At 36.7% G+C, this 24,095-nt stretch overlaps 1 protein-coding gene across 1 annotated transcript in view; it reads right to left on the bottom strand.

Moving 5' to 3' along the window:
* HEATR1 (HEAT repeat containing 1) overlaps positions 1-18,683 on the bottom strand; it is a 46,034-nt gene extending 27,351 nt beyond the window's left edge. Inside the window, exons 1-18 of the mRNA XM_033099503.1 lie at positions 18,532-18,683; positions 18,054-18,226; positions 17,278-17,494; positions 15,244-15,385; positions 13,632-13,733; positions 13,064-13,204; positions 11,718-11,929; positions 11,433-11,566; positions 9,551-9,653; positions 8,564-8,674; positions 8,027-8,144; positions 6,887-6,994; positions 4,509-4,604; positions 3,987-4,075; positions 2,923-3,134; positions 2,475-2,596; positions 1,702-1,893; positions 105-288 (exon numbers count right to left, since the gene is read on the bottom strand). Coding sequence (XP_032955394.1) covers positions 105-288; positions 1,702-1,893; positions 2,475-2,596; positions 2,923-3,134; positions 3,987-4,075; positions 4,509-4,604; positions 6,887-6,994; positions 8,027-8,144; positions 8,564-8,674; positions 9,551-9,653; positions 11,433-11,566; positions 11,718-11,929; positions 13,064-13,204; positions 13,632-13,733; positions 15,244-15,385; positions 17,278-17,494; positions 18,054-18,195 — 2,425 coding nt within the window. The 5' untranslated portion in view covers positions 18,196-18,226; positions 18,532-18,683. The remainder of the gene's footprint in view (positions 1-104; positions 289-1,701; positions 1,894-2,474; positions 2,597-2,922; positions 3,135-3,986; positions 4,076-4,508; positions 4,605-6,886; positions 6,995-8,026; positions 8,145-8,563; positions 8,675-9,550; positions 9,654-11,432; positions 11,567-11,717; positions 11,930-13,063; positions 13,205-13,631; positions 13,734-15,243; positions 15,386-17,277; positions 17,495-18,053; positions 18,227-18,531) is intronic.
* Positions 18,684-24,095: the final 5,412 nt, after the last annotated feature.

Here is a 24,095-nt window from a genome sequence, read left to right as displayed (position 1 = left end):
ACGTCAACACACTGCTGGGCCTTTGCACCCACGACAAACAACAGTCATGTGGCCAATACTTCAGCTTTCCAGGTATCACATTCCAAAGTCACACCTTGTCCTACCTTTAGGGAAAGATTTAGGAGCCTTTAGGGTGTGAATAAAATTTTTCAGCGAAAATACGAGTAGCACGGAGTCCTCCACGGCAATCCTCTGGGCAGTGTTGACCTGTTGTATGTAATGTGCCCACAGCTCCGCTGGCATCCCTCTGTCAGTCATCAGCTCAATATGCCAATCTGAGGGGATTTCCTGAATTGGCAGAGACAACAACAGCACAGATTTAAAGAAGTTCTGAATGTGGGTTATACAGGTGGACTGCAACGGATGTATATGATTGGGTAACAAGCAAAACTTTGTCTCTATGTGCATTTAGGTGCGAATCTAATGTAAAGAGGTCTAACCATCACTTTTCACAAGAAAAAATACAAATAAGTTAGCCACGGCTTCATTTTATCTGTTGTCTTAAAACACCATCTCTAAAAACTAACGTTATTCATGTAAGTTTTGTTAAACAGAAAGGAGCTGGACTTCCATGAGATTCTAAAAGGGACTTTTCTCATTTCATACTTGACTGCTAATCTGAAGAAGGCATATGGTAAAAATCTCCAAACTTGCAGGTGATTCTAAACAAGTAGCAAAATGTTAAGGTGTTTAGAAAGAATACTGCGAATGCCAAAAGCATGAGAAAAGGTGCAGGAAAATGACAAACGAGACTCTGCACAGGTGAGTGCAGAGTAATGACTTGAAAGGAAAATAATAAAAGCCAGACTTGTAATGTTTTCAGTGAGGGAATTCCTGTCTCAATGTGCTGCTACAGCCAAAATGATGCTCGTGAGTATGAGGAAGGGGATTAAATACAAAATGATACAAAACCACCCGTATCTACGTATACATAAAACACTCAATTTGCCCACACTTTTAACACTGAGAACAAATACAGTTCAGGTTACCACACTTTACAAGACAACGAAAAAGTTAAGAAGGGCTTATCTGAGATACTTTTTAAAATACGAAGACTCACTCTTTTAGTTTATATAACTTCAGATATCAACAGCCATGACCAGAACTTATAAAGTCCTGAGCATATCTGTTAATGTCAAAAGGATGTGATTCGTTTAGATAATCTTATAATGAGGAGCCCTCTGAAGTTTGGAAGACAAATAAACACAAAATACTATTAAATATGGCAGATATTCAAATAAATAATTGTATTGCCTCAAGATGTGGTACTAGGTAAAAACATCAACCACTGAGACATGGTCCTTAGAAATACTCAGAGACAGAGGTAGGCTGGTTGAGATCCAAATCTAATGTAGTATTAAAAGAATACAAAAGATCTGTTTTTAGTAGACAACAGAATGAAGTAATATTTTGTTCAAGCACTGACAACACCTAGTGAATTCTTCATCACTAAGGCAGTTAGGTATAGGTTGGATAACTAATTAGCTAATAAAGATGACACAGATACAAAGCACTGCCTTCTCTAATTTGATTGATTTTCTGCGAAAGAAAGAGAGTGCATGGTTCACGCTCTGCTGTTCCCCGAGGCTGCGTCACTTTCACCCAGACCCGAAGACTCAACACCTCAGCCTCCAACTGTCAGCTGTGCTCTAACAGGCCAGGCGGTCACTTCATTCAACGTACAACTTTGCAGGGACTTACCACTGCAGTAATGACACTCCCAAGCTTCTTTATTTTCTCCTGCAGCAAACCGAAGACTCTTATCGCAAATGGAAAGTGAGTTTCTTTTAAAGATGAACAGCAAGAGATGAGCACGGCCATGATCACGTGAAAAGTCACTTTTTGCTTTGGGGTAAAGGACTCCTTTTCCGCAATGCTGATTAAATCCTCCACCTTGAAAAACAAACATACTCCATTACTGGTAGCTCTTGGTTTGTACAAAACAATTTTCACCCCCTCAGGCCTATGTAGGTATTATGTGTTTTACACTTAAAGTGATGACAAATATAAAGCCTTAAAAAGATAGCAAGCACTGATATCTAAGCAATTATAATAAGTCATTTCAGAAATTACAATGAACGTAACTGCACTTGCCACTGAACAAATGTTTTTAAATTATATACTAGTATCTTTACAACAGTGTATTAACTACAGCAAAAGAAAATTTCTCCTTCCTTAGATTACTATTTTAACAAAACATGTAACTTTAATATTTTAAGAATAATACACATTATCCTTATATATCCTATATCCTTATATATTCTATATAAAACCATGATGAAAAAAATTTCTAAAATGTTAGTAATTTCAACAATCTGCACAATATACTAAACAAGACTGTGTATGTTTAGCAAAACAAAGTACTCAATAATGCAAAAATTATTAATAAAAAAAAAAGAATCTAGTAAAGCAAACACCGAGAATCTAGTGAGATGAGAAGGAAACCCAGAGGGTGGCTCTGACAGTGTACCTACCATCTTTAACATTGAAGAAGGATCCCCTGAATTTATGTTGTCAGCCAACAACTCGACCATCTTCTTATTTGCTACACCAATTAGCTTTCCTGACTTTGTATTTTTAATTACATTTTCAAGAGCTGGAAAAAAAAGAAATTTAAAAACAGGCCCCTTAAGTCACCAACACTCACCTAAAGAATCACGTAGAGTAAGGAATGTAAGCAAAAATTTTACAATTTTCCTATGAAGGTTTGCTTTTTCTTTTTCCTTTTATCCAATTCTGAATTTGTGTGTGGGTCAGCTTCCTTTTCATTGCATACTTTTTATCTTAGTAAAAATTCTTTAAATCTTGCAGGTATGCAACATAAACATGATTTCAAATAACAAGTACAGCCCATTTTTAAATGTACTTATCTTCTTTTTAAAGTGTTACCTATTTATGTTTCCTAAAAAGCAACTGATTTACCTCCTTTCCAGCCTCTTAGTACAGGGTGCAGAGAGCAAATTCCTGATTTTGCTAAATAAGTAGCCATTTTCATCCCAGCGGACTCCATGTCATCATTGTCGATGACCATAAACGGAAGCAGATGCACAGCCACCTGGTTTGCCAATACCTCATTTCCACTCAGTATTTCTTCTTTAATCAGTATGTCTGCTGCAATCTCTAGTACCTTGTACCTAAAAGATACAAACACACAATTGGTTCCAGAGACACATTAGAGACTTGAAGTCAACACTAAGTTATCATTACGTTGTCACAACTCAACTGACATTATCCTGGTCTCCTCCAAACACATTACTCAGAGACACCAAGACAGCAGTAATTTTAATCTGCTAACTTGGCCAAATCTTTTTTTGAGAAATCATTAGGTTAACTATAACATAAAACATGTGTCACACTATATATCTGAACTCCACTAGAAATCAAAGATTCACATAAATTCAAAAAAATATCTGAACACATACTATGTGCTAAGAATTAAATATGACAGATACAAAAACCTGCAAGACATGCTCTCTTCCTCTAAAGAGCTTAGTCATTTTTCCATGCAAAAGGCTTCTGTGCCAAACATGAGGTAACTAGAGCTCATCAAATATTACAGAAGGTATCGTGTGCCTCTGACCTTATTTTTTATTTGTTTAATATATTTTTAAGTTATAAAGTCATTTATTATCCTTTAAAAAACATACAGAATTATATAAAATAGAAAAGGAAAGCTCTTTCCCATCCTACTTTCCAGATTTCAGTATCGTATCATACATACTTCTTTGTCCAATTTATTAAGAAAAATTTCAAACATAGATGATAGTATAACGAACCCACACAAACCCAAATGAATTGTTTTTATAATGCAAGAGGGTCACATTAATATCCATTTCACTATAATGACCAAAGTGTCATGTAACTAAATTATATGTTGCAAAAACGTGAAGAAAAAAAAAACTGGCATGGGAAAAAAAAAAAGGAAATCAAAATGAGTGTAAGAATTTCACCAATTAAAAATAGTATGAGGTGAAATGAATACATACCATCCCCTATTTTTCGAAAGTTCTGCTCTTCGAAAGAGATTCAGAAGATTTGAAACAGTCACTTCAGGACTAAAGTGTTGCTTGAAAATCTAGAAGGGGAATAAAAAAACACCTGGAGTACATTTTTACTTGCTTCAAATACATACAGTCCTTGCTAAATGAACTTAAAAAATTAATGAATTACAAAGACTTTATCTCCCAGGAATCCGACTATAATTTAAAAGTGTTAGAAGAGCAATTTCTCAAATGTGGCATTCAGGAGCCATTTCCCAGGACCGCAAGGTAAAGGTCGCACAGTACTTCCCCTTTTCGAAGAACTTCCCTATGTATAAACTTGTGCAATCTAATTATTCACTTGAGCTTTCCCCACCCAGGCTTCAGTCTGTGCTCTCAAGAGAACAAATTTCCAATGGAAGAATAATTTCCAAATACATTCCTGCCTAGAGCAGAGACTCATGTGAAAAGGGCAGGAAAAAATATTTACCAAAAATGTGCATTTCGACAAACAACAAATTTACTCACCTCAAAAGCACTTACAGCTGACAAAACAACGTCTATACTATCATCACCTAATCGTGTTAAAACAGCTTCTTTTATGAAAGACTCATCGATACTCTCCTGAGCAAGAGAAAAAATATTAATTTAGTTGTTGCTAAAAGACTTTACCCTAGAAAAGAAGCTTGGTTTTGTGAAAAGCACTCCAGAATACCAGTCAAGAAACAGGCTCTGCCCTGAATGCAAATTCAAATACTCTCAGCACACGTGCACTGAACGTGTAGATAATCTCTAAAGGCCCATTTTTGATGAGTAATTGTTTGGTACAAACCTTTCCCAGTTCCACTGAATATATACTATGTATAATCCAAATATAATTTTTGCATTAAGTAGTCCATCTCATTAAAATGAGAGTCCAGATATTGATTGCGGATAAACTAAAGAACCAGAATGTCTAGGTTTAAATCCTAGCTCTACTACTTACTAGCTGTGTGACCTAAAGTAAGTTAATCTTTCTACGTCTTATTGTTCTCATCTATTATAATAGTACCTACCTCAAGGGTTGTTTCAGGAGTAAATATTACACATCCGTGCTTAGAACAGTGCCTTACACATAGTAAGTACTGGTAAAAGTTAGCTATTATCATCATCAAGAGTTTTACAAGATAAGGACATACACTGAGAAGCCAGTCTATCAAAGAAAAGAGAGCCTATATTTTTTTTCAGTAACAAAAGAAAATAAAGCATATAATCATTCACATTAACAAAAAAATAAGACAGCCAATCCACCTGAATATATCCCTACCTGTAGGTGGTAGGAAAAAAACAACTAAATAATCCTACAAAAATAAAATAAAATATAGATCACTCTGTAGATAAACGAGAATCCTTAATAGCCACAAAACTGAAGTCAAAGTTTCATGTATCAAATGCCACCAAAATTTTCTCAGGAGCTAATAAGTCTAGAAGAGAACCTGTCCTGCCACTGATGGAGAAGGGAAATGCAAGCAGAGCATGCAAAGAAAGACATTAACTACAATTATAAAACTTCAGCCTGTAACTTGAATGTACACAGTGCCCTTCATTGAAAACTAACCAAATCCAGAGGTGGATGGGGGTAGGGGGCTGAGGGGGAGAAGAGATTAAAAGAAGGATGAGAAGAGCTGCAGGAATAATGGGAGATTCCAGGACTCTCCCTATTACAACAAAGACCAGCATTCAATGAGTGCAATTACCCAACAAATCAATAAGACAAACCTATCGCAGTTTGTGAAAGAAATATGATTTATGCCAGATCAGAAATGAATCATATAAAACAGTATTTTCCAAGTGAGTATATACAGATCAACCATTTTTAAAGAAACATTCTTAAAGCTCTTAATGTTGCTTTTATGATTTATATATCAATTTTAAAATTAAGTATAACTCCTTAAAATACAGAATAAAACAAAAACATTCAAAATATGAAACAAAATTTTACAAGTCAAATATTTAAAAACATTTAATGTGGTAATTATGGTTAGCTGAAATTAAATTCTACTTGTAATATGAATCTGGTTCTAAGGCCCACAATACGAGTTACAGAGTTTACCATGTGCTGTGGGGAAGTAAACTCTCTATCACTTTATTCCAGAAACTTTCCAAATATGCAAAAGTTAGTATATCAGATGATTTTAGATATTATACAGATCAAATTTCTATTTTAATCACAGTAACTGAAAATGTATATAATACAATTAGCACTTCAAACCCATGATTTGCTGTATTAGCTTACCACTGATATTATTTACTTAATAATATTGTGAAGGTGCTGCTTGAATGACTGAAGTTGGGAAAATACTGCTTTATATGAATCACTGTGAAGTCTCCGTAAAATATCACTTTGGTATAGAGGCATAATTTGCAAATTAAGTTGGCCTCTGTGCTCATTATTTGGAGCCACTAAAATTTTAAACACAAACACAAACTAACTGCAGGTACTGAAATCATGGAACAGTGTTCCAAAAGCTATCATTCTGATGTCCCCAAATATGTTCATGGTAAACTTAAGACAATCAAAATCAAATTTCAGAACCAAAAAACTTTCAGATAATTTGTGAACCTCTGCAAATTGATCTAGAAATTCCAGCTTGGAAAACACTGAACTGAAGTACAACTTACAATCTGCAGTGTGGAGACAGGACAGCATGGAGACATGCTGTCACCTGGCATACACAGGTTAAAACAGTAGCTGCGGCACATCCGGTCCTACGTCTGTTTTGTCCCATGTACTCTCATCTGCTTTACTCAGCTTATTTCTATAATTACACAATATCAGTTCTAGGAAACTTCAAGCTCTTATTCTAGAATTATACTGTTCATCATAAGAATAAAAACATCACAAATGAAAGCTACTACACACAAACCTTTGATGTTTTCATGATATTTTTCAGGTGATTAATGGCCAGAAGTCTCACAGGGGCAAGTGGATGATTCAGACTGAGCATCAGGGAGGTATCAGAATCTGCTAAAAACTAAAGGATTCATCATAATTATCAAATGATTTCACAGCTAGACCTGAGCAATGTATGATCAAGAATAAAAACCAGAGAAAATCACCCCAAACTGCCCAACATACTCAGTAACAATTGTCTAATTTCAGAAACCAAAAAGTAAAGCAATTTCTGTCTCGAGAATATGGTATGATGAAAAATCTGTATTGTTAATGCTGTGACTTTGTGTATACTATGTAGGCTTAACTTAGTGAGGTAATTCTGTCAAGTAATTTTATATTCTCTACGTGTATCTGATTCCAAAGTGAAAAGCACCTAAGATAATCACTATATTAGCACCTAGATGAAAACATAAATTTCAAAAATGGATCAATGAAGACGGAATGGGATTCATCTAAACGATGTAATAGTGATACTCAAATTAGTGACAACTTACTTCACTTATGTGATTAGACTAAAGAAAATCTATGTATCATGCTAAGATTTGAAAATGAAACACCACTGAAGATGAAAGTCCAATCATGAAAGAGGAAAACCAAAACAATCATATTTTTTTCATAGTGTTTATTTTCAAGACTGATTATAAGAAGTGCTTAAATGTCTAACTTCTAGTATAAAGATTTAGGGTGAATCACCAGAAGTTTCTGAAGTTCCAACATAATCATGAAATTAAAACCCACCTCCTTTTTTCTAGTCAATGATTTAAACAGCTACACGTGGCTGGTGGTATTACACGGGGAAGCGTACATACGGGAGAAAGATAAGGAACGCTAAGTGAGGCCGCCTTTTGCTCATTGCTAATGAACATCAGATACAGCATTTTCCAACAATACTTCTCCTGAAATAAGTGCCATACTCAGTTATTTTAATCCCTGTACCTTTCTCCAATTATTTAATTTCCTGCTTCACCGTCTAAACTTCAGGTAACTAGGCAAGCCATAAAATTTCATCTCTCCATCAAGAGGAGTGATGTAGCAAATTTCCTGCTGGCGTTCTTCAAATAACCACACTAAATAACCCTAAATGTCATGATTCCTCTGAAGAAAACCTTACCTGATATTTTCCTCCACTTGTAGAAAGAGAGATAAATTGGTGGAAAAGCTCTTGTTTTTTTAGGTCTGTAATTTCTTTTAGGCGTTCCTCTAAGACAACATCTAATGTTCTGGGATATCTGAGAAGAAATTAAAGAGTTAATTCATTATTCCTAATAAAAGTTATTAGCCACACACCCCCTACATGTGTACAAAGGAAGACATAATTAAAATTTTAAAGATCACTGGGATTGACACTTAAAATTTGAACTAATGAAATATGGAAAACCAAACAAAACTGACCAAGTTTGTTGCTGTGACAGTTAGAACGAAAAAAGTCTCTCTATAAAAAAATTATACTCTCCAGTCCCCACACTCCCCCAACTTCCTCTTCCATTTCAAATATATCTGAATCTTATACCTGTCCCTTCCTGAAGGAAACAAGAAGGTCTCTTTACAATCCATTTACTGAATTAAGTTGTGACTTGCAAACCATCTCTTTATCAAACAAGAGGTACACGTGAATAAAACAAGAGGCACACACACACATACAACTTACTTGCTTTCTAAAAGTCTGATAAGTGGAAGAAACTGTTCATTAAGCAAAGATACTTTATTAGGATCGATTTCTTCCTGTGAACTGTATGAAATATACTCTTCAAAAAGAAGGCTGCAAAACAAAACAATTATCAGCAGACGTGAGACTTACTGTTTATTGAGTACCAATCGTGTTCTAGGTGCTTTAGGAATATTATCTGTCATACCTCTACAAGGTAGAAACTACACTTACTTTACAGATACAAAACTAGGACTAAGAAGTCTTATAATCTGCCTGGTGAACCCTACTGTGTGCCATAGAAAGATGAGCAGGGTTTTCAGCCTCAGCCTAACTCCAGAGCCCAAGATGTCAACTCCCATTTCATTCACAAGCCACCCTGTGAGCAAGGGGCATGAATGACATAACAGCAGACAGGCACCTGCCCAAGACACAATGGCAAACCCAGACTCAGGCAATCACCTTCAGAACTTCCTATTCTCCTGGAAATGACAGAGGCAGGATTCAAACCCACATCTGACTGCAATGCCTACACTCCTGGCACTGTATCAAGTTGCCCTTTAAGAAAACAAAATGGAACAATAAACTATTTTTACAGAAAAGGAAGACATAATCTTTACTTCATGACAACCCTCAATATGAAGCTTCTAACTGATACTACCTGAATACCTACTATGATGTACTGTTTCAGGGATTGTGGTCCATTTATTATTAGGAAACTCTAAACAACCACTAGTTACATGCAACTACAAACTAAATTTAGCTTAACTATTAAGTTTCCATGATCATCTATAAGCACTAAAGACAACCAAGAGACATTACTTTTTTTTCTACTGCCACAATTATTGGACTAAATATTCATAATTAATGAAGTGATATGGACAAAGCAAGAAATACGTTATAAAGGGATACTACAAAATTGATCAACCAGGAAAAGTATACGACGCCACAAAAATACAAATCAAAAGCATGTCAAAAATAACAGCTTACCTAGCCAACAGATGGTCCACGTTGTTCTTCAGTGATATATTTGTAAGTATAGCTTCTAAATGTTTCCTGTAGATTTGGCCATCCAGCCCTTCAGTTTCTTCTCCTTAGTACACAACAGATTAAAATGGTTTTGCATGTTTACACTACAAATTTACTTATAGCAGAAAATTTTTCTACAGGAATATACATCGATACCTAGCTTTTTACCTATTTTTAAAAGTGTATTTCACTTATTCAGTTGGTTATATTTTTCAAAGAATTTTTGCATACATTACCCTCATCTATCTTTTACCTGAAATTCTCTGTATTTCTCAAAACAAGCATGATCATGCTAATTTCGTCAATGAAACAAGTCCAAGAAATAGTATGTCACATTATGAGTGGTTGAGTAGATCTCATTAAACTACAGCAACCCCCCCACTAATCCCTGGGGAATATGTTCTGAGACCCCCAGTGGATGCCTGACCACAGATGGTACTGAACCCTATATAGACTATGTTTTTGTCCTTTACATAGATATCTATTATAAAGTTTAATTAATAAATTAAGCAGAGATTAACAATATCTAATAATAAAACAACTAAAACAATATATGGTAATAAAAAACGTGAATGTGGTCTCTCAAAATATCTTATTGTCCTGCATTCACCCCTCTTCTTGTGACATGAAATGATAAAATGCGCTATTAAGTCAAGAATTTTCACCTTTCACTTATAGGAAGCCCTTTACGGCTTCTCTCTGGCATATACAAATTGCCAGCATCAGTCCTCTGATACTTTGGGACCATTACTACGTGAAATAAGGGTGACCTGAACACAAGCACTGTGATAGTGTGACAGTTGACCTGATGTCGAGACACTACTTAGTAACTAACAGGTTACACAGTGTGGAGATGCTGGACAAAGGAATGATCCACGTCCCAGGAGGAACAGAGCGCGATTTCATCACGCTATTCAGAACCATGCACAATTGAAAACTTATGAATTGTTTATTTCTGGAATTTTCCATATATTTTCTGACCGCAGTTGACCATGGGTAACTGGAACTGTGGAAAGCCAAAGGGGAGACAACTGTAGCTCTTAAAACAGGCTAAACTTTCATCTCAATACCTCCTTACTGAACTAAGAGCTGTCCTCATCTCTTTCAGAGTCACCATAAACGTATGAATCAGATGTTAGCATTGTCTTCAAAGATTGGATAACAGTACTCACCACTCAGAACAGAAAAAACACACTTTCATTTATGCTAATCATGCTTCTGAAACACGTTTCAACCAAGATTTGGTTGAGCAAACGTTAGTTTCCAACAGACTGACATAATCTTAGAGATGTCTTTCTTAGTCCAAGTAGCAATAGGACCAAGTATTTTTTCCTTGTGTTTCTGTATTTATTAAAGTTAAAACACATATAATGCAAATAATCACTTTCAAATTAATTTGAGTTTTTTAAAAAAAATTTGGATTTTTATGTATGAGATCTTCTTTGTCTCAAATTTTCAGTGACTCAAGGGAGAAAAACTCATTTGGTGGCAATTAGATATTTCTGAATAAAATTACTAAAGTTCATTAAATATCTAAATGAGAAGGGAAAGTTTTACTCGCTAACATATTCTGTTTTAAAATATTCCAGTCTTTTCATGTAGAGACTGTTTACACTTCAAAAAAATAGAATTCTGGGCATATCTCTCAATTAACAAGGTTCTTTCTTTACCCTACCTGCTCCTCACCCCAAATGTTTCTCCTAAGAAAAACAAATTCCACAAAAACAACTGGTTAGCAGACACTTTAAATATCTAAAAGATATTAACAAAAGTGTGGCTCTTATTTTCAGAAAATCAAATATTAGGAAGCAAGTTTCTGGACACAGAATGTAAAACCACATACCTGCAACATGATTAATGATGGAGACGACCAGATGGGGCAGCATGTAACGCAGAAGAGGACTGATGTCATAGGTTTCAGAAATTCCATGAAGGATGGTAATAAGATCAGGAACGTTACACAAGTGAGGAAATGGCCTTTGAAGAAACAAGTACATAAAGTGTTGACTTGAAAAGTTAGACAATAAATGGCAATTTAAAAAACAGTATAAAGTTTCTCTTTAAAAAATTACTCAAAATAAGTTAATCACCTCTAATTATCGTAATTTCTCAATTCTATTGTACGTACTTTTTCCCAAGACTCTCCAGCTTCTGTCTCTGCAGGAGCACTATCAAGCAACCTAGTCCATCCTTGACTAAAGAAGGAGTTTTGGTCAATGTTTTGGTGATCTGTGAAGCCAACGAATTAACGAAGGTATCTTCCATTGTCACTTTCACAGAAATCTGACATATTATCATATATGTTGCAGCTCTGTAATCTGGTAAAGATGATTTCAATCCCTAAATATTTTTTAAAATAAAAGGAAAAATAATAAACTATATTATTTTATTCTACTTTAAATGTTACTTTACCTTGACAAATTAGAAATGTCATAAATTAAGAGATTAATACTATCTAGTGCACACTCCTCAGAAGTGAAAAATCAAGATGTTGGTTGACACAGAGATGAGACAAGTCTCTTGGACGAGAGAAGGGATCTCAGAGGCTCTCGCCACTCAAACATGCACCACACATCCTAACAGGAGCCAACGAGCTCTTCCTTTATATGCAAAGTCCCACCTGCATAAGGGAGACTTCAGTCAGAAACAAACCAGTATCTGATTAAAGACAGTGACCCTGGGACACCAGTGAGAAGTGCAAGCAGTACCTCCATGGGAAGGTGGCAGGGAGACTTCAGTCAGAAACAAACCAGTATCTGAATAAAGACAGTGATCCTGCGACACCAGTGGGAAGTGCAAGCAGTACCTCCATGGGAAGGTGGCAGGCACCAAGGCAAGTGGAAGAAGAAACACTGAGAAGCAGAGGCCAATGGGAAAATGACGAGAGCCTATGCCTTAAAGAGATTTTCTAATCCATTTTCTTTCCAGTGAAGTAACACGACTGCTAAGAAAACAGCCTAGGATCGCAGATGACCATGTGAAGATGGGCAGAAACAAGTTGTGCTCCCAGCAGGCAGGGAGCACCAAGGACTGCCAGCAACCACCACATGCCAGGAGGGAGGACTGGAACTCTCCCTCAACAGCCCCAGAAGGAACCAGCCCTGCCAACACCTTGATTTCAGACTTCTAACCTCCAGAACTAGGAGAGAATAAATTTCTGCTGTTTTAAGCCTCTATCTATCTATCTATCTATCTATCTATCTATCTATCTATCTATCTATCTACCTACCTACCTAGGAGATAGTGGGAGGGCCAAATAGCCAAGATTTTAGTCTTTAAGGAGCCCTAATTCAGATTCAACTCAGGTAAGTTTTTACAACAAAAAAAGTTATAATTTTGTTTAATCTAAAAATTAAATCTCATCAACTATCTGAAGTAAATTGTCAACTTTAGAACATTTATGTCTAAGTTAAATTTTTTAAAGCAAGAACGTTCCTTCATGTACAAACTCATCTACACTTGAGCAAGGCTAACCTTTTGGATATACGGGAGGAGCTTGGCAACTACGTTGTCGGATATGTCCTCAGCAGTCACCAGGGCAGACACGATGGTAGAAGCATAAAAAGTTAAGAGCACCCTCAACTGAGCCGAACTCCCAGGATACTCAGCAAAAACCTGGGACGAACAACACAAAGAAAACACATTTAAGAGTGCAAGTCCAATTAGATAAAAGTATAAAAATATTTATAGCCCTCAACAACTTCAGGATGACATTTCAATTTTTACCATATACAACATTAAACAAATGCACAAATTCAATGGTTTGATTATATACGACAAGAATGAACGATCTTCCTGACATTTTTAGACTGTCTCTTTAACCTGATTATACAGTCACTATAAACAGAATCTGACAAGAAGTAGTTCAAATTTGTAGGAAAATACCACTGGTGATGAAAGACTGATCTCACTGCTTATGTTTAACAGGAGGGACTTCTTTAAAGTACCACTGTAACCACGAACGGCCTCAGTACGTTTTCTTCATTCAGAGCAAGCAACCTTTTAACGGACTTATACATTCATGAAACAATCTACTACTCACCTTCACAGACTTTGTTACCAGACTACAAATGAAATCCATGAACCCAAGATCTTTGTAGCAGTGGGTAATCAAGGTTCCTTTAGCTAAGGGCACTCCAGATTGCTGTTACGGACAGAAAGAACCAATGATTACTAAGGACAGTTATCGACTACTATCATGTTTAAAGTGCCTACCACAGTAGCAGCGCTACATTGCTGTAATTTGTCAATACAAAATATAGTCTCTCGTTAATTGGCGGCAGAGATGAGATTCACACCTAAAATTGTGCAAAGTTTAGAAATTCAAAGGAGAAGGTCAGCAACAAGGGTAGTAGAGGTGCGCAGTGAAAAATGCTTACTTATTATGTTGCATCTTGATATGTATTTATCTAAATCTGGATTCTGCAGATTCTTAGCAATTCTACTGGTTATTTTTGGTTTTTGAACAAATGTGTTGGTTTTGTCACTGCTTTACGGTAACACTAAGAAGAGAAATAGACTAGGAACTAGTAACAGAAATAGACTAGGAACCCGGCCAACTTACCACCACCTAGCATTGTGCATGGCATGTATTAGGTGCTCATAAACGTTGAAAAAAATCAAAGGACAATTTGAAGTGCACTTTAAAGGGAGTGGGATTTGGATACCTAAAACAAGGGTGCCTAGGAACAGCAGGGTCCTGTGTAGATTGGGGGAAATAAGGATCTTGGTATTAGCAGCGTGAATGTTGAGCAGTTTGACAAGAAGCTTTATCTGTATCTACCTTTAGCTACTAGGTTGGCATCCTATTGAACATTCTGTAGTTCAAGTGCTTTATACCCAAACTCTTAAATCCTCATTCTAATTAAAGATTCCCTTTTTTTTTTTTTACTAACTCTGATCATTGACCAGTCATCCCATAGTCAACTCTCCCTAGTCCCACCGTCCGTTAGCCCACTTTAGTCCCCATCTGCCCTCCTCCTATAGCCTGAATCGCCATGCCCAACATTCAATCAAGTTCCTACAAACAATATACACTCATATTCCTCTATTGTACATTGCAAATAAAGTGACGACAAGTCAGTTGTTTTACTACAAAATCATGCTACCTGATCTTAGCCAGACCCAGATCTTTTTATTTATCTATAAATTAATCCCTACCATCTTTACAACTTTAAGAATTTCCTCAAGTCCTTTAAGTTATCCTTATCCTTATAATTTTTCTAAGTATTTCCTGCTTTTCTTCATCTCCAACTTTTCTTAAGTTCCTCAGTTCCAAAATTTAAAATGCCAGACAGTACAGAACAGTGGAAAGACATAAGCTTTAAAATCAGATTTGGACTCAAATCCCCACTCTGCCACTTTATAGTTAGTTATGTGAACTCTGGAGAGTAAATTCTCTAAGCCTGTCCTCATCTGTAAAAAATGGAGTTTTGTGAGAACCCAAGATAGTGTATGTAAATCACCTAGCCTGATATCAGGCACTAAATAAAAGTCAGCTGTTATTATAATAGTTCCAATTGGAAGTTAGGAAATAAAAGTGATGGAGGTAATACTTGGACTACCCTCAGCACTAACGTCTTTATTTTTTCCAAATTATCTCTCTTAATCAGGATTTGTAATAATTACAGATACGTGTCATTCAACAATCATACCTTAACGGGCAACAACCAGAACCATTTGTGCTTTGAATTATTAATTTTTAGAAGCTGTATGACCCGCACAAATATTCTTGTCTCGTGGTACGGTAGAACACAAGCAATGAGGCTATCTTGATTATAAAGGTGGATGTGGAACCTGGGGAAAAAGCAAATAATTCAAACTGACACAAAACTTACAGGCACATATTTCCCTATACGTCCAATCATATTATCAATGAGCCAAAACTACTTAGAATGAATAACAGTAAAACCAACCACATAACTATTAATATAAGCAAGATACAGAGCACAGAAACATAAGCCCTCTGTTTTGCATTAAAGTACTCAACAGGTTCTGCCAATTCTTATGCAGTAATATTTTTTAATATTCCATACCAAAATTTATATTCCATTCACTCTCAACTTTTTTTAACCTATTATTACATTAACACAACTGTGGGATCATTTCAGTCAAACCACAGAGAAGCAACTGGTCAACCAGAAGCAACTGGTCAACCAGGAAGCAACCTGGTCAACCAGGTTCTCTTCATGCTTCAAAGCTCACCTTTCACAGCTTCCTCAGCTTCTCTAATTATCACAATTTTAAAACTAAAAGGCTAATTAAAAAGAAAACCACATTAGTTTCTTTGAATAAAAAAATTGATAAAATTACAACCCTATATAATTTGTCCATGAACTCCACAAAACTTTGCAGGGGTGCCACCACTAGTAACAAAAGACAGATTTATTAATTCTCTCAGAGACATTAACTCCTTTCTAGTCTTCAAGACCTAGCTCAAATGCCTTTTTCAAGACGCTTTTCCTAATATTCCCAGGCAAGTGATCCCTCTCATGTCTGTCTAACCTCTCCCATCTTTCTTAGAGCATCTTTCTGTATCTCTCTTAGAGTATCACACCACTCTGTCTTCTATTAGTTTTACATATGGCTTTAGTACTAGTCTAGAACTTACTTTCTCCACCAAGCTTTCCTCACCTACTCCACGTGGCAAGCAGTTAGTGCCCCAAACTTGGCACCTTTATTGTAGCATTTATTTCAAAATAGTAACCAAGGGCAGCCTACTCATCTTTGTATAGAACTTAATGTTACATGAATCAATTGCATGTAAATGTAAAAAATGCTTCTTACATTAATTGATCTATTTCAGGGAAATTAAATGCTAGAAGACAGAAGAAAATATTACAGGCTTGATTATTTTTTGTCTGATGGCTCTAATGTGCTGATAATCAGAAGACCCCAGTTAAAATTATGTTTTCTCAATGACTCACTTGTTTCCTGAAGGGAAGTCACTTTACCACGTCTTTAATTAATGAAATGGAAATCTCTCCACTCTTAAAACATATACATGGAGAATAAACAGAAATGTATAAGCTGTGTGATATTAATAAGTGAGAAAATAAACTGAGTAAACTTACTGAGACAATTCCAAAAGTGGATGCAAAATCAGACCTTGCACAAACAAACTTGTATCTCAGCGTACTAACTGTGCGACGTAGACAACTTAACCCCCTCGCCCCAGCTTTCTCCAACACGAAACGGGGTTAATACAGTAACTCCCCATAGGAATGCTGTGAGCACTGAGATAATACGCAGAGTGCTCACCACAGGGCTTGGTGTATCAACATCCAACACACATCACCGATTATTGTTTTTCTAAAGTTACAGTGTTTTAATTAGAGGACAGTAGTACCCTCTTCCCAAACCACTGATTTTGTTATTTCAGCAAGACATTTAGTAATCCCCTTTGCCCCAAATACGCAGTAACAATTTGTAATGGCAAAGTGTAGAACTCATGAGGTTTGACCTCAAGACCCTCAGTAGTTCTACTTTTCACTAGCAACAAAATAAGTTCAATAAAAGGGCACGGTCATCTCACACTCATCATGCTCACCTTCCCTCATCTCCAGATATCATGTCAATTTCTTAATTTCCTAATTTTTCTACTTTAAATTATAAATGCTATCACTACTTAATTTTGTAAAAGATCAAAGTTGTTAGGCCACAATTATTTCTGGAATTCCCTTTGTTACCTGCGAATCAACCACTCCAGACACTTCTGTGCTGGCTTCAGCAGGAAGTAAGGGGACAGGTGAATAAGGAATAACGAAATGTTTTCATCCAGCTGTTTGTTCACTGCTTTAGTCTGAACGCTGCGCTCCAAGGTTTTTGCCAGCTGGCTGAACAAGGGTGCTTCAAACTGCTCAAAGGAAGGGTCGATTCCAAGTAGCTCCTCCAGGCCAGTGCATCCTGGGAAAAGGACAGTTTATTTAACAATTCTTTGCAAACACACTCATCTCACCCCTCTTTTACAGTTTCACTTACCCCTAAAGAATGATGATTTCTTTTAGCATGTATGCTCTGTAAGACAGTCCCAAAAATAGATTTCTAGTTTTCAACTAAAAAATCGTATTACACCAACTAAGAGAACAAAAAGTTCTTCCTGGCAGGGCCTCCCCTACCCCCTTTTAAAAATATCCCCTACTGTAACTAGGGGACTAGTTACTAGTCTTCCTAGTCCAATGGGAAGACTCCTCCACCCTACCCACTGCCTCCAGCCTCTTATGGCTGCTCTCCCTCTCTGTGCATTGGATGACCTCCCGCACCTTGTTTTATCATCTGTGAAATTCAGATACTGCTACCTATACACATTTCAAGCATCTAGCATATGATTGTCACTCTTTCCCTTAACACCCAAGTCAACAAGTTAGAAGCTGCTAAGCAAGAGGGAAGGTCAGAAAACAATACAATACTGCAATATCCAGAAACAAATGCTTCGAAGACCTTTCTACGTGCAAGGGTAGCTCACCAATGGCAAAGGCGGTGTCCCTATCGACGGTGGCCGCTTCCTTGGGGTCAAACAATAAAGAGGCAACTTCATCTCTAGATAAGAGGCTGGGATCACTTTGAGGGAGGGCGAGTCGTTGCAGTTGCTGGGCTAAGGACGTCATCTCTCACGCTAGAGAATTCCTGAAACACGGGCTAAGAAACATGACCACCGTGAGAAGTCCCTACCAAACTGTAAGTCGTCTCCCGCTTAAATGCAAGCAGCAAATAACTCACGTACAAGCAGCTCTCCCCCGCACCCAGCGCTGTGGGGTACACAGAACAGGCTGCCTGCAACGCGCGGACTCGGCAGGTGCAAACCCTGAAGCAACAGTGTCAACAACTAATTGCAGACACGGGGGGCCGCGTTAAGACTCCCTTAGTCTGGCTCCGCAGACTCGTAAACGCACGAACACCTTACCCTTCTGTGGTACACCACCCGGCCCAGAGCTCCTACTCACCGGGAACTCGACTTCGGCAGGGCTTGGAACCCAAAATCTTAGCAGCAGCTCCCACATGGACACCCAGACCAGTTCTCACCCGAAAACCAAGAGCACGCCTGGGGTAACTTCCGGTTCCAGACACTACGGCAAGAGAAGACGTACAAGCTTGGCAAAAGTGCGATACTGTGACTCCGCCTCCTTGCTGACAAGCCCCGCCTTAGCCGGCCGGACTTCCGGGTTTGGGTCCAGCTCTCCGATGGGACCGGCTTTCTGCCCCTGTCGGCGTCCAAAGGTTCCGGTCTCTGCGTACGCTTTTGTAAACCCTCAGGATTTGTAGCCGGAGTCAGTCAATCCTTCATCCTAGATTCCCGAGATGACCCTCTCTGGAGATGCTGGTGCCGTCGCCTCGACCTGCGGGCCGTCCTGGCCCTACTGTGCATTCCTGGAGGCCACTACTGAGGTTTTATTCATTCAAAATTAACACTGTTGATAGCTAAACTCTAAATTACCTACTTCAGTTACACATGAATGAGTTTTAACAAATGACTATGTGGGTGTAACTGTCTCCCCAGCTGAGACATAGGAAATTTCTGTGGCTCCCAAGTTCCTCCAGCCCCTGTGCCCCGCTGCGGTAACCCCACCCTGACCCAGGCCACCCATCCTTCTGGCGTCGCTGTACGTTACTGCTGCTGCAGAGGGTCCCGTGTGGATATGCCACTGTCTGTTCCCCAAGCCAGGTGTGGTGTGCGCTTAAAACAACCAAAAGAATCTCCAGTTATTTTTACAGATAGTCAATGATCTACTTTTCACGTGCTTGCAGAGAATAACATGATTTTTAAAGTTCTGGTGGTATCTATCTCAGCCTTACAAACAGACCTCTCAAAGGATTTTGTGTGTGTGTCCTTCTAATGGGAGAAATTAAAGTAGTAAATGAAAATCAGGCCTATTATATCCACAAGACGTATTTGCTTAAAAAAAAAGTCTTCAATATACTTTTTAAAAACCATTATCAGAGTGAAAATAAAAAGAAAGATGCTCCGGGTATTTGGTTCAATGCTTTGTATGTCAGTCCCAGTGATATATGGAACCACGCAGAATTTTATTTTGGAAATAAACTAGGAAACTAGTTTCTAAACTAGAAGAAAACAAGTCAGAGGTTCATAAATACAACATTTTCTTAAAGCTTTGTTTTAAAAATATATGCCGTAACCTTGAATTATATCTTTTTCTCCATTTTAAAAGAATTCTTTGGATGTATTCCTGATTGTTCTCTGATTATTGCCTTGCCAGTTTGTGTGATTACATGCTTGCCTCCCGGTTGATCATTCAGTCGAGGACCAGAACAAACTTACTTTCTCAGTTGTTATTTGAATTTAAAATACTAGTTATAAATCAGATGTGGCTCTGTAATTCTATCTAATAATCATTTGCATGGAGTTTTCTATTTTACATTCATTAAACTCATAATTTTAGCTACAACTGATATTTATCTCTTAATGCAAGGATAAACATTGATTCAAAAACCGTGTTTTTACTATACATTCTTTAATCTGAGGGAGATTTCAGATGGCCGAGCTGTGAATTCTGCTCATTTCCATCGCTGTTCGTGGCAAGGACTCTGCCCCCAAAAAGCAAAAGTGTAAGAGTGATTTGAATGAATGAGCAGTTCGTCACAGGAAGTTCTCCCTCCCACACCCCACCCCTTTTATTATGACTATGATCACTTGTAGTCTTATCACCAAAAATTATAATTATCTTTCTAGTAAGCTGGGAGTTGAAAAACATGATTTGGAAATCAACCAGAGCAAGTGCCTACTATACCTTCAGGAACCAGCAGATGGCACAGAAGCATTTTCCTGATCTGGAGGGCATCCAGCAAGTATCCCTGGGTACCTTAGGTGGACCAGCAGTTTTCAAACTTTTAAAATTTGAAAATTGTGTACAATTATATGAAAATTGGTTCATTAAATCTTCCATATATTATAAGATGCGATAAAAATAATGCTTTTAAGCATTATTTAGAGAACCACAGGACTTAAAAATATTTAGGTTGTTCTTCACTGATGAGACTCATTCAGTTATCTGTTTAACAAATATATTAAATTGTAGGTGTGGGTAGCCTGAATCGGTCCCCTTCACCTCATTCTAAGTTAATTTCCATTGATTCTTTGCCACTGGGAAGATTTTTGTGTTGATTAGGGTAATGGTGAAACAGACAATTAGGAAAGCCAGCAAGACGAAATTAATAGAATATAATGGCAAAGAGTTATCAGGAAATCCAGGGACGTTGGGTCTATGTGAGCAGAACTTGGGTCTATGTAAGCAGGATTTGAAGAAGAACTTGGGTTAGAGAGAGGGATAAATCAAAGAGGAGAGCAGCTCCCTATGTGTAATATTAGGTAGGAAGTAGATAGACAGAAAAAATAAAAAAATTTGCTTTGTGTGATATTTGGATTCTACCTGTGGTATTCCTAAAAAAAATTGTGTGAAGATTTCAACTTATTTTCAGTTCTCTTTGGGAGCCAGACTAATGTTTCTTGTAGTATAGCTCTATGCTATAGCTACTTTCAAGATCCAGTCAGCCAGTCTAGTTTTATGTTGGTTATTTAAGTATTGTAAATACTATTTCATAGTGACATGATTATATAACTAGAAAAGTCAAGGATTCACTTCTAAAAACAACTGGATATAGTATGGAATATAGGAAACTAGACAGGTGCAAGTATACACGTGCAGACGCACACATTCTTATACATACCTGTGGCGTTACTAACATTTTATCTGTAAATACCATAAGAAAACAGACTGACAAGATAAAGGCCAATTTCCACTACTAACACACACACACACACACACACACACACACACACACACACACACACACACACTTTGAGAGAAAACTTATAAGATCTTTGTGAAGAAACTATAAAACCTTATGGAAAATTAAGATGAAAGATTTGAATGTGTGGTGAAGATTGATAGCTCTATTATTCTCCTGGATAGGAAGACAAATATATGAAATGTCTGTGTGCCATCTCAAGGTTGATTTACGTATTTAATTCCATCTTAAGAAAAATCTCAGAATGGTTCTTTAACTTTGACAAAAATTTTTCCTAAGTGAATATAAAAGAATAAGTACAACAGAATACATTTTAAAAATTCTCAGGGACACAATACAAAATACATAATAGGGGAGATTAGCATGATCAAATATTCATATATCACAAAGCAGTTACCTATAAAGGAACATAGGTCTCAGGCAAAAATAGACAAACAGAGCCCCAGTTCTAAAGAGCTACTTCAGAAATAGACTCCAATATGCGTGAGTAGTTGACATAGTACAAGGTAAATATCAAAACCAATCAGGGAAGAAAATATTCGCTAATTGGTGTTAGGGTAAGTAATTTGGATGGAGTAAAAACATCAAAATGGATATTCAACCCATACACAAGAATGTATTCCAGAATACCTACAGAAATTATCGTTCTGAACAGAATGGAATAACAGGGACTATATTTACACTGCCACTGGAAACAACCAAAACATGGACAAAATATATAAAACAATGGTTTTCAAGACACCGTACATCAGGCAACCTAGTTACCAGTAATCTTAGAGAGACGTGAAATACATGAGGTGAGCCCCACTTTACTGCCTGGGAGAGTTTCCTGGCCTTATAAATGAATGTATAAATAAACTTGAAAGACAAACAACAGTGAAAAAACTTGTAAGAGAAAAGGATAATATTATAGGTGTATATATGTATGCATATAATACCTCAATAATAATGAAAAAACAACAACTAAGATTGCAATAGAAAAAAAGCCAAAAGACATAACTAAATGATTCACACACACAAAAACCAATTATTAAATTTATGGGAAAATGTTCAACTCTGTTAGAAGGTGAACAAATGTAGATTAGAATAATGTACCTAGTACCTACTAAATTAGCAAAATTTTTAAATAGTCTTATTCCTGGAAAAATATTTTAATTCATATTTTCATGCATTACCAATGATATAAAGTGGTGTCACCCTTTTAGAAGCAATTTGGAAATACCAACCACTCAAAATATGTTCATACCCATTAATTTACTAATTCCATTTCTGGAAGTCTGTAACAATCCAATATTCCACAGCTATAAACAGACTTATCACTTTATTGTGTGGGATGGTGGATTTTTAAAAATACAGTTACATATAGTAAGTATAAATACTGTTAATAAAAGTATTTTTAAATATAAACTTGTAAAAACTATAGTTTAATAATTTTAAACAAAAATAATCAAAGGTCTTTTCTAATTTATGCATGCTAGCCATTTTTACATGGTGTCATTTTCCATTTTAAATCAGCCTCTAATATTTAAACCTTACCATAGTTTTTTTTCCCCATATATCACCCCATATAGCTTATTAGAGACAATAATATATCAACAACTATTTAAATACCGATGCACATTTTAGGCTATGCTATTTTAAATGCTTTTCTTCAGTCAGGAACAAAGAACATACTTTGAAAAAGATATTCAGTTCTGGGAGTCAGGTTTCTGTAATAGAAGGAGTAGTGGAATGAATCCAATCTGTTTGATATACTTATAAAGATATGCAAGTTTTCATTATGCATCTCATAGGACCTTTCTGTAAAAGTCCATATATGAATAAAAATGTTAAGCTACAAGTGTAATTGCAGACATGAAAGGATTTAAGGCCTTAGATTAAAGGGTGATATTATTTATATATAAAGTAGCTATTACTTTGGACTATCAGAAAAGTAAAGGGGAATCCATTCCATTAAAAGTTCCAAAATTGGTCAGGTCCAAATTATTTGAGTATTTTGAAGTTGGGAAGATGATAGCAGACTTTTATTTTTAGTTTCAGGTGTACAAAACAATGTAATAGCTAGACATTTACACCCCTCACAAAATGATAACCTCCCACCCCCCCAATCTACTACCCCTCTGACATCGAATATAGCAGTTACAATTCAATTGACTCTAGTCCCTATGTTCACTACACCTGATGATGGTAAACTTTTAAAAAATTGGGTGGACACCAACAAAGTCAGTTCTATTGTACTTCACACATGTTGTTAGTCTTGTGTTTTCATTGAAGGTGCTTTCAAACACTGCAAAAGATCTCAGAATCTTTGGGGAGCCATGGCTATTGTACAAGAAGTATATCAAAGACTATATAATCACAGAATGAAATCCTTCTCATACCTCCTTCCAATAATAGGGAGTATGAGATCACAGTGCCCTAACTGTGATTTGATAGTAGTTTGCATAATTTGTAAGTATAGCTTATTTGACAATGCTTTATTGGAACTTATGCCAAGATCACCAATAAAATGAGTTTCTAAGTAGTATCAGATTTGCCACTGTCATTCAATTCAAGTCATTCAATGAACATTAACTACGTCTCTACAGAATGCCTGGCATTTTGATAAACGATGGGAAGATGACCCTCCACAGAAAGAAACATTGGCGAAGTCTAGTAGAAGGCAACCATTTAAAATCACCACTGCCATTCTGTTTCACAGGGAAGAGACCACAGATTGAGGGCCCAAGTGGTCAGCTTCTCC

This window comes from Rhinolophus ferrumequinum, chromosome 27 (assembly GCF_004115265.2).
Source record: "Rhinolophus ferrumequinum isolate MPI-CBG mRhiFer1 chromosome 27, mRhiFer1_v1.p, whole genome shotgun sequence".
Classification (NCBI taxonomy): Eukaryota; Metazoa; Chordata; class Mammalia; order Chiroptera; family Rhinolophidae; genus Rhinolophus; species Rhinolophus ferrumequinum.
Note: the sequence above shows the minus strand (reverse complement) of the source record. Positions and strands in the feature narration are given on the sequence as shown.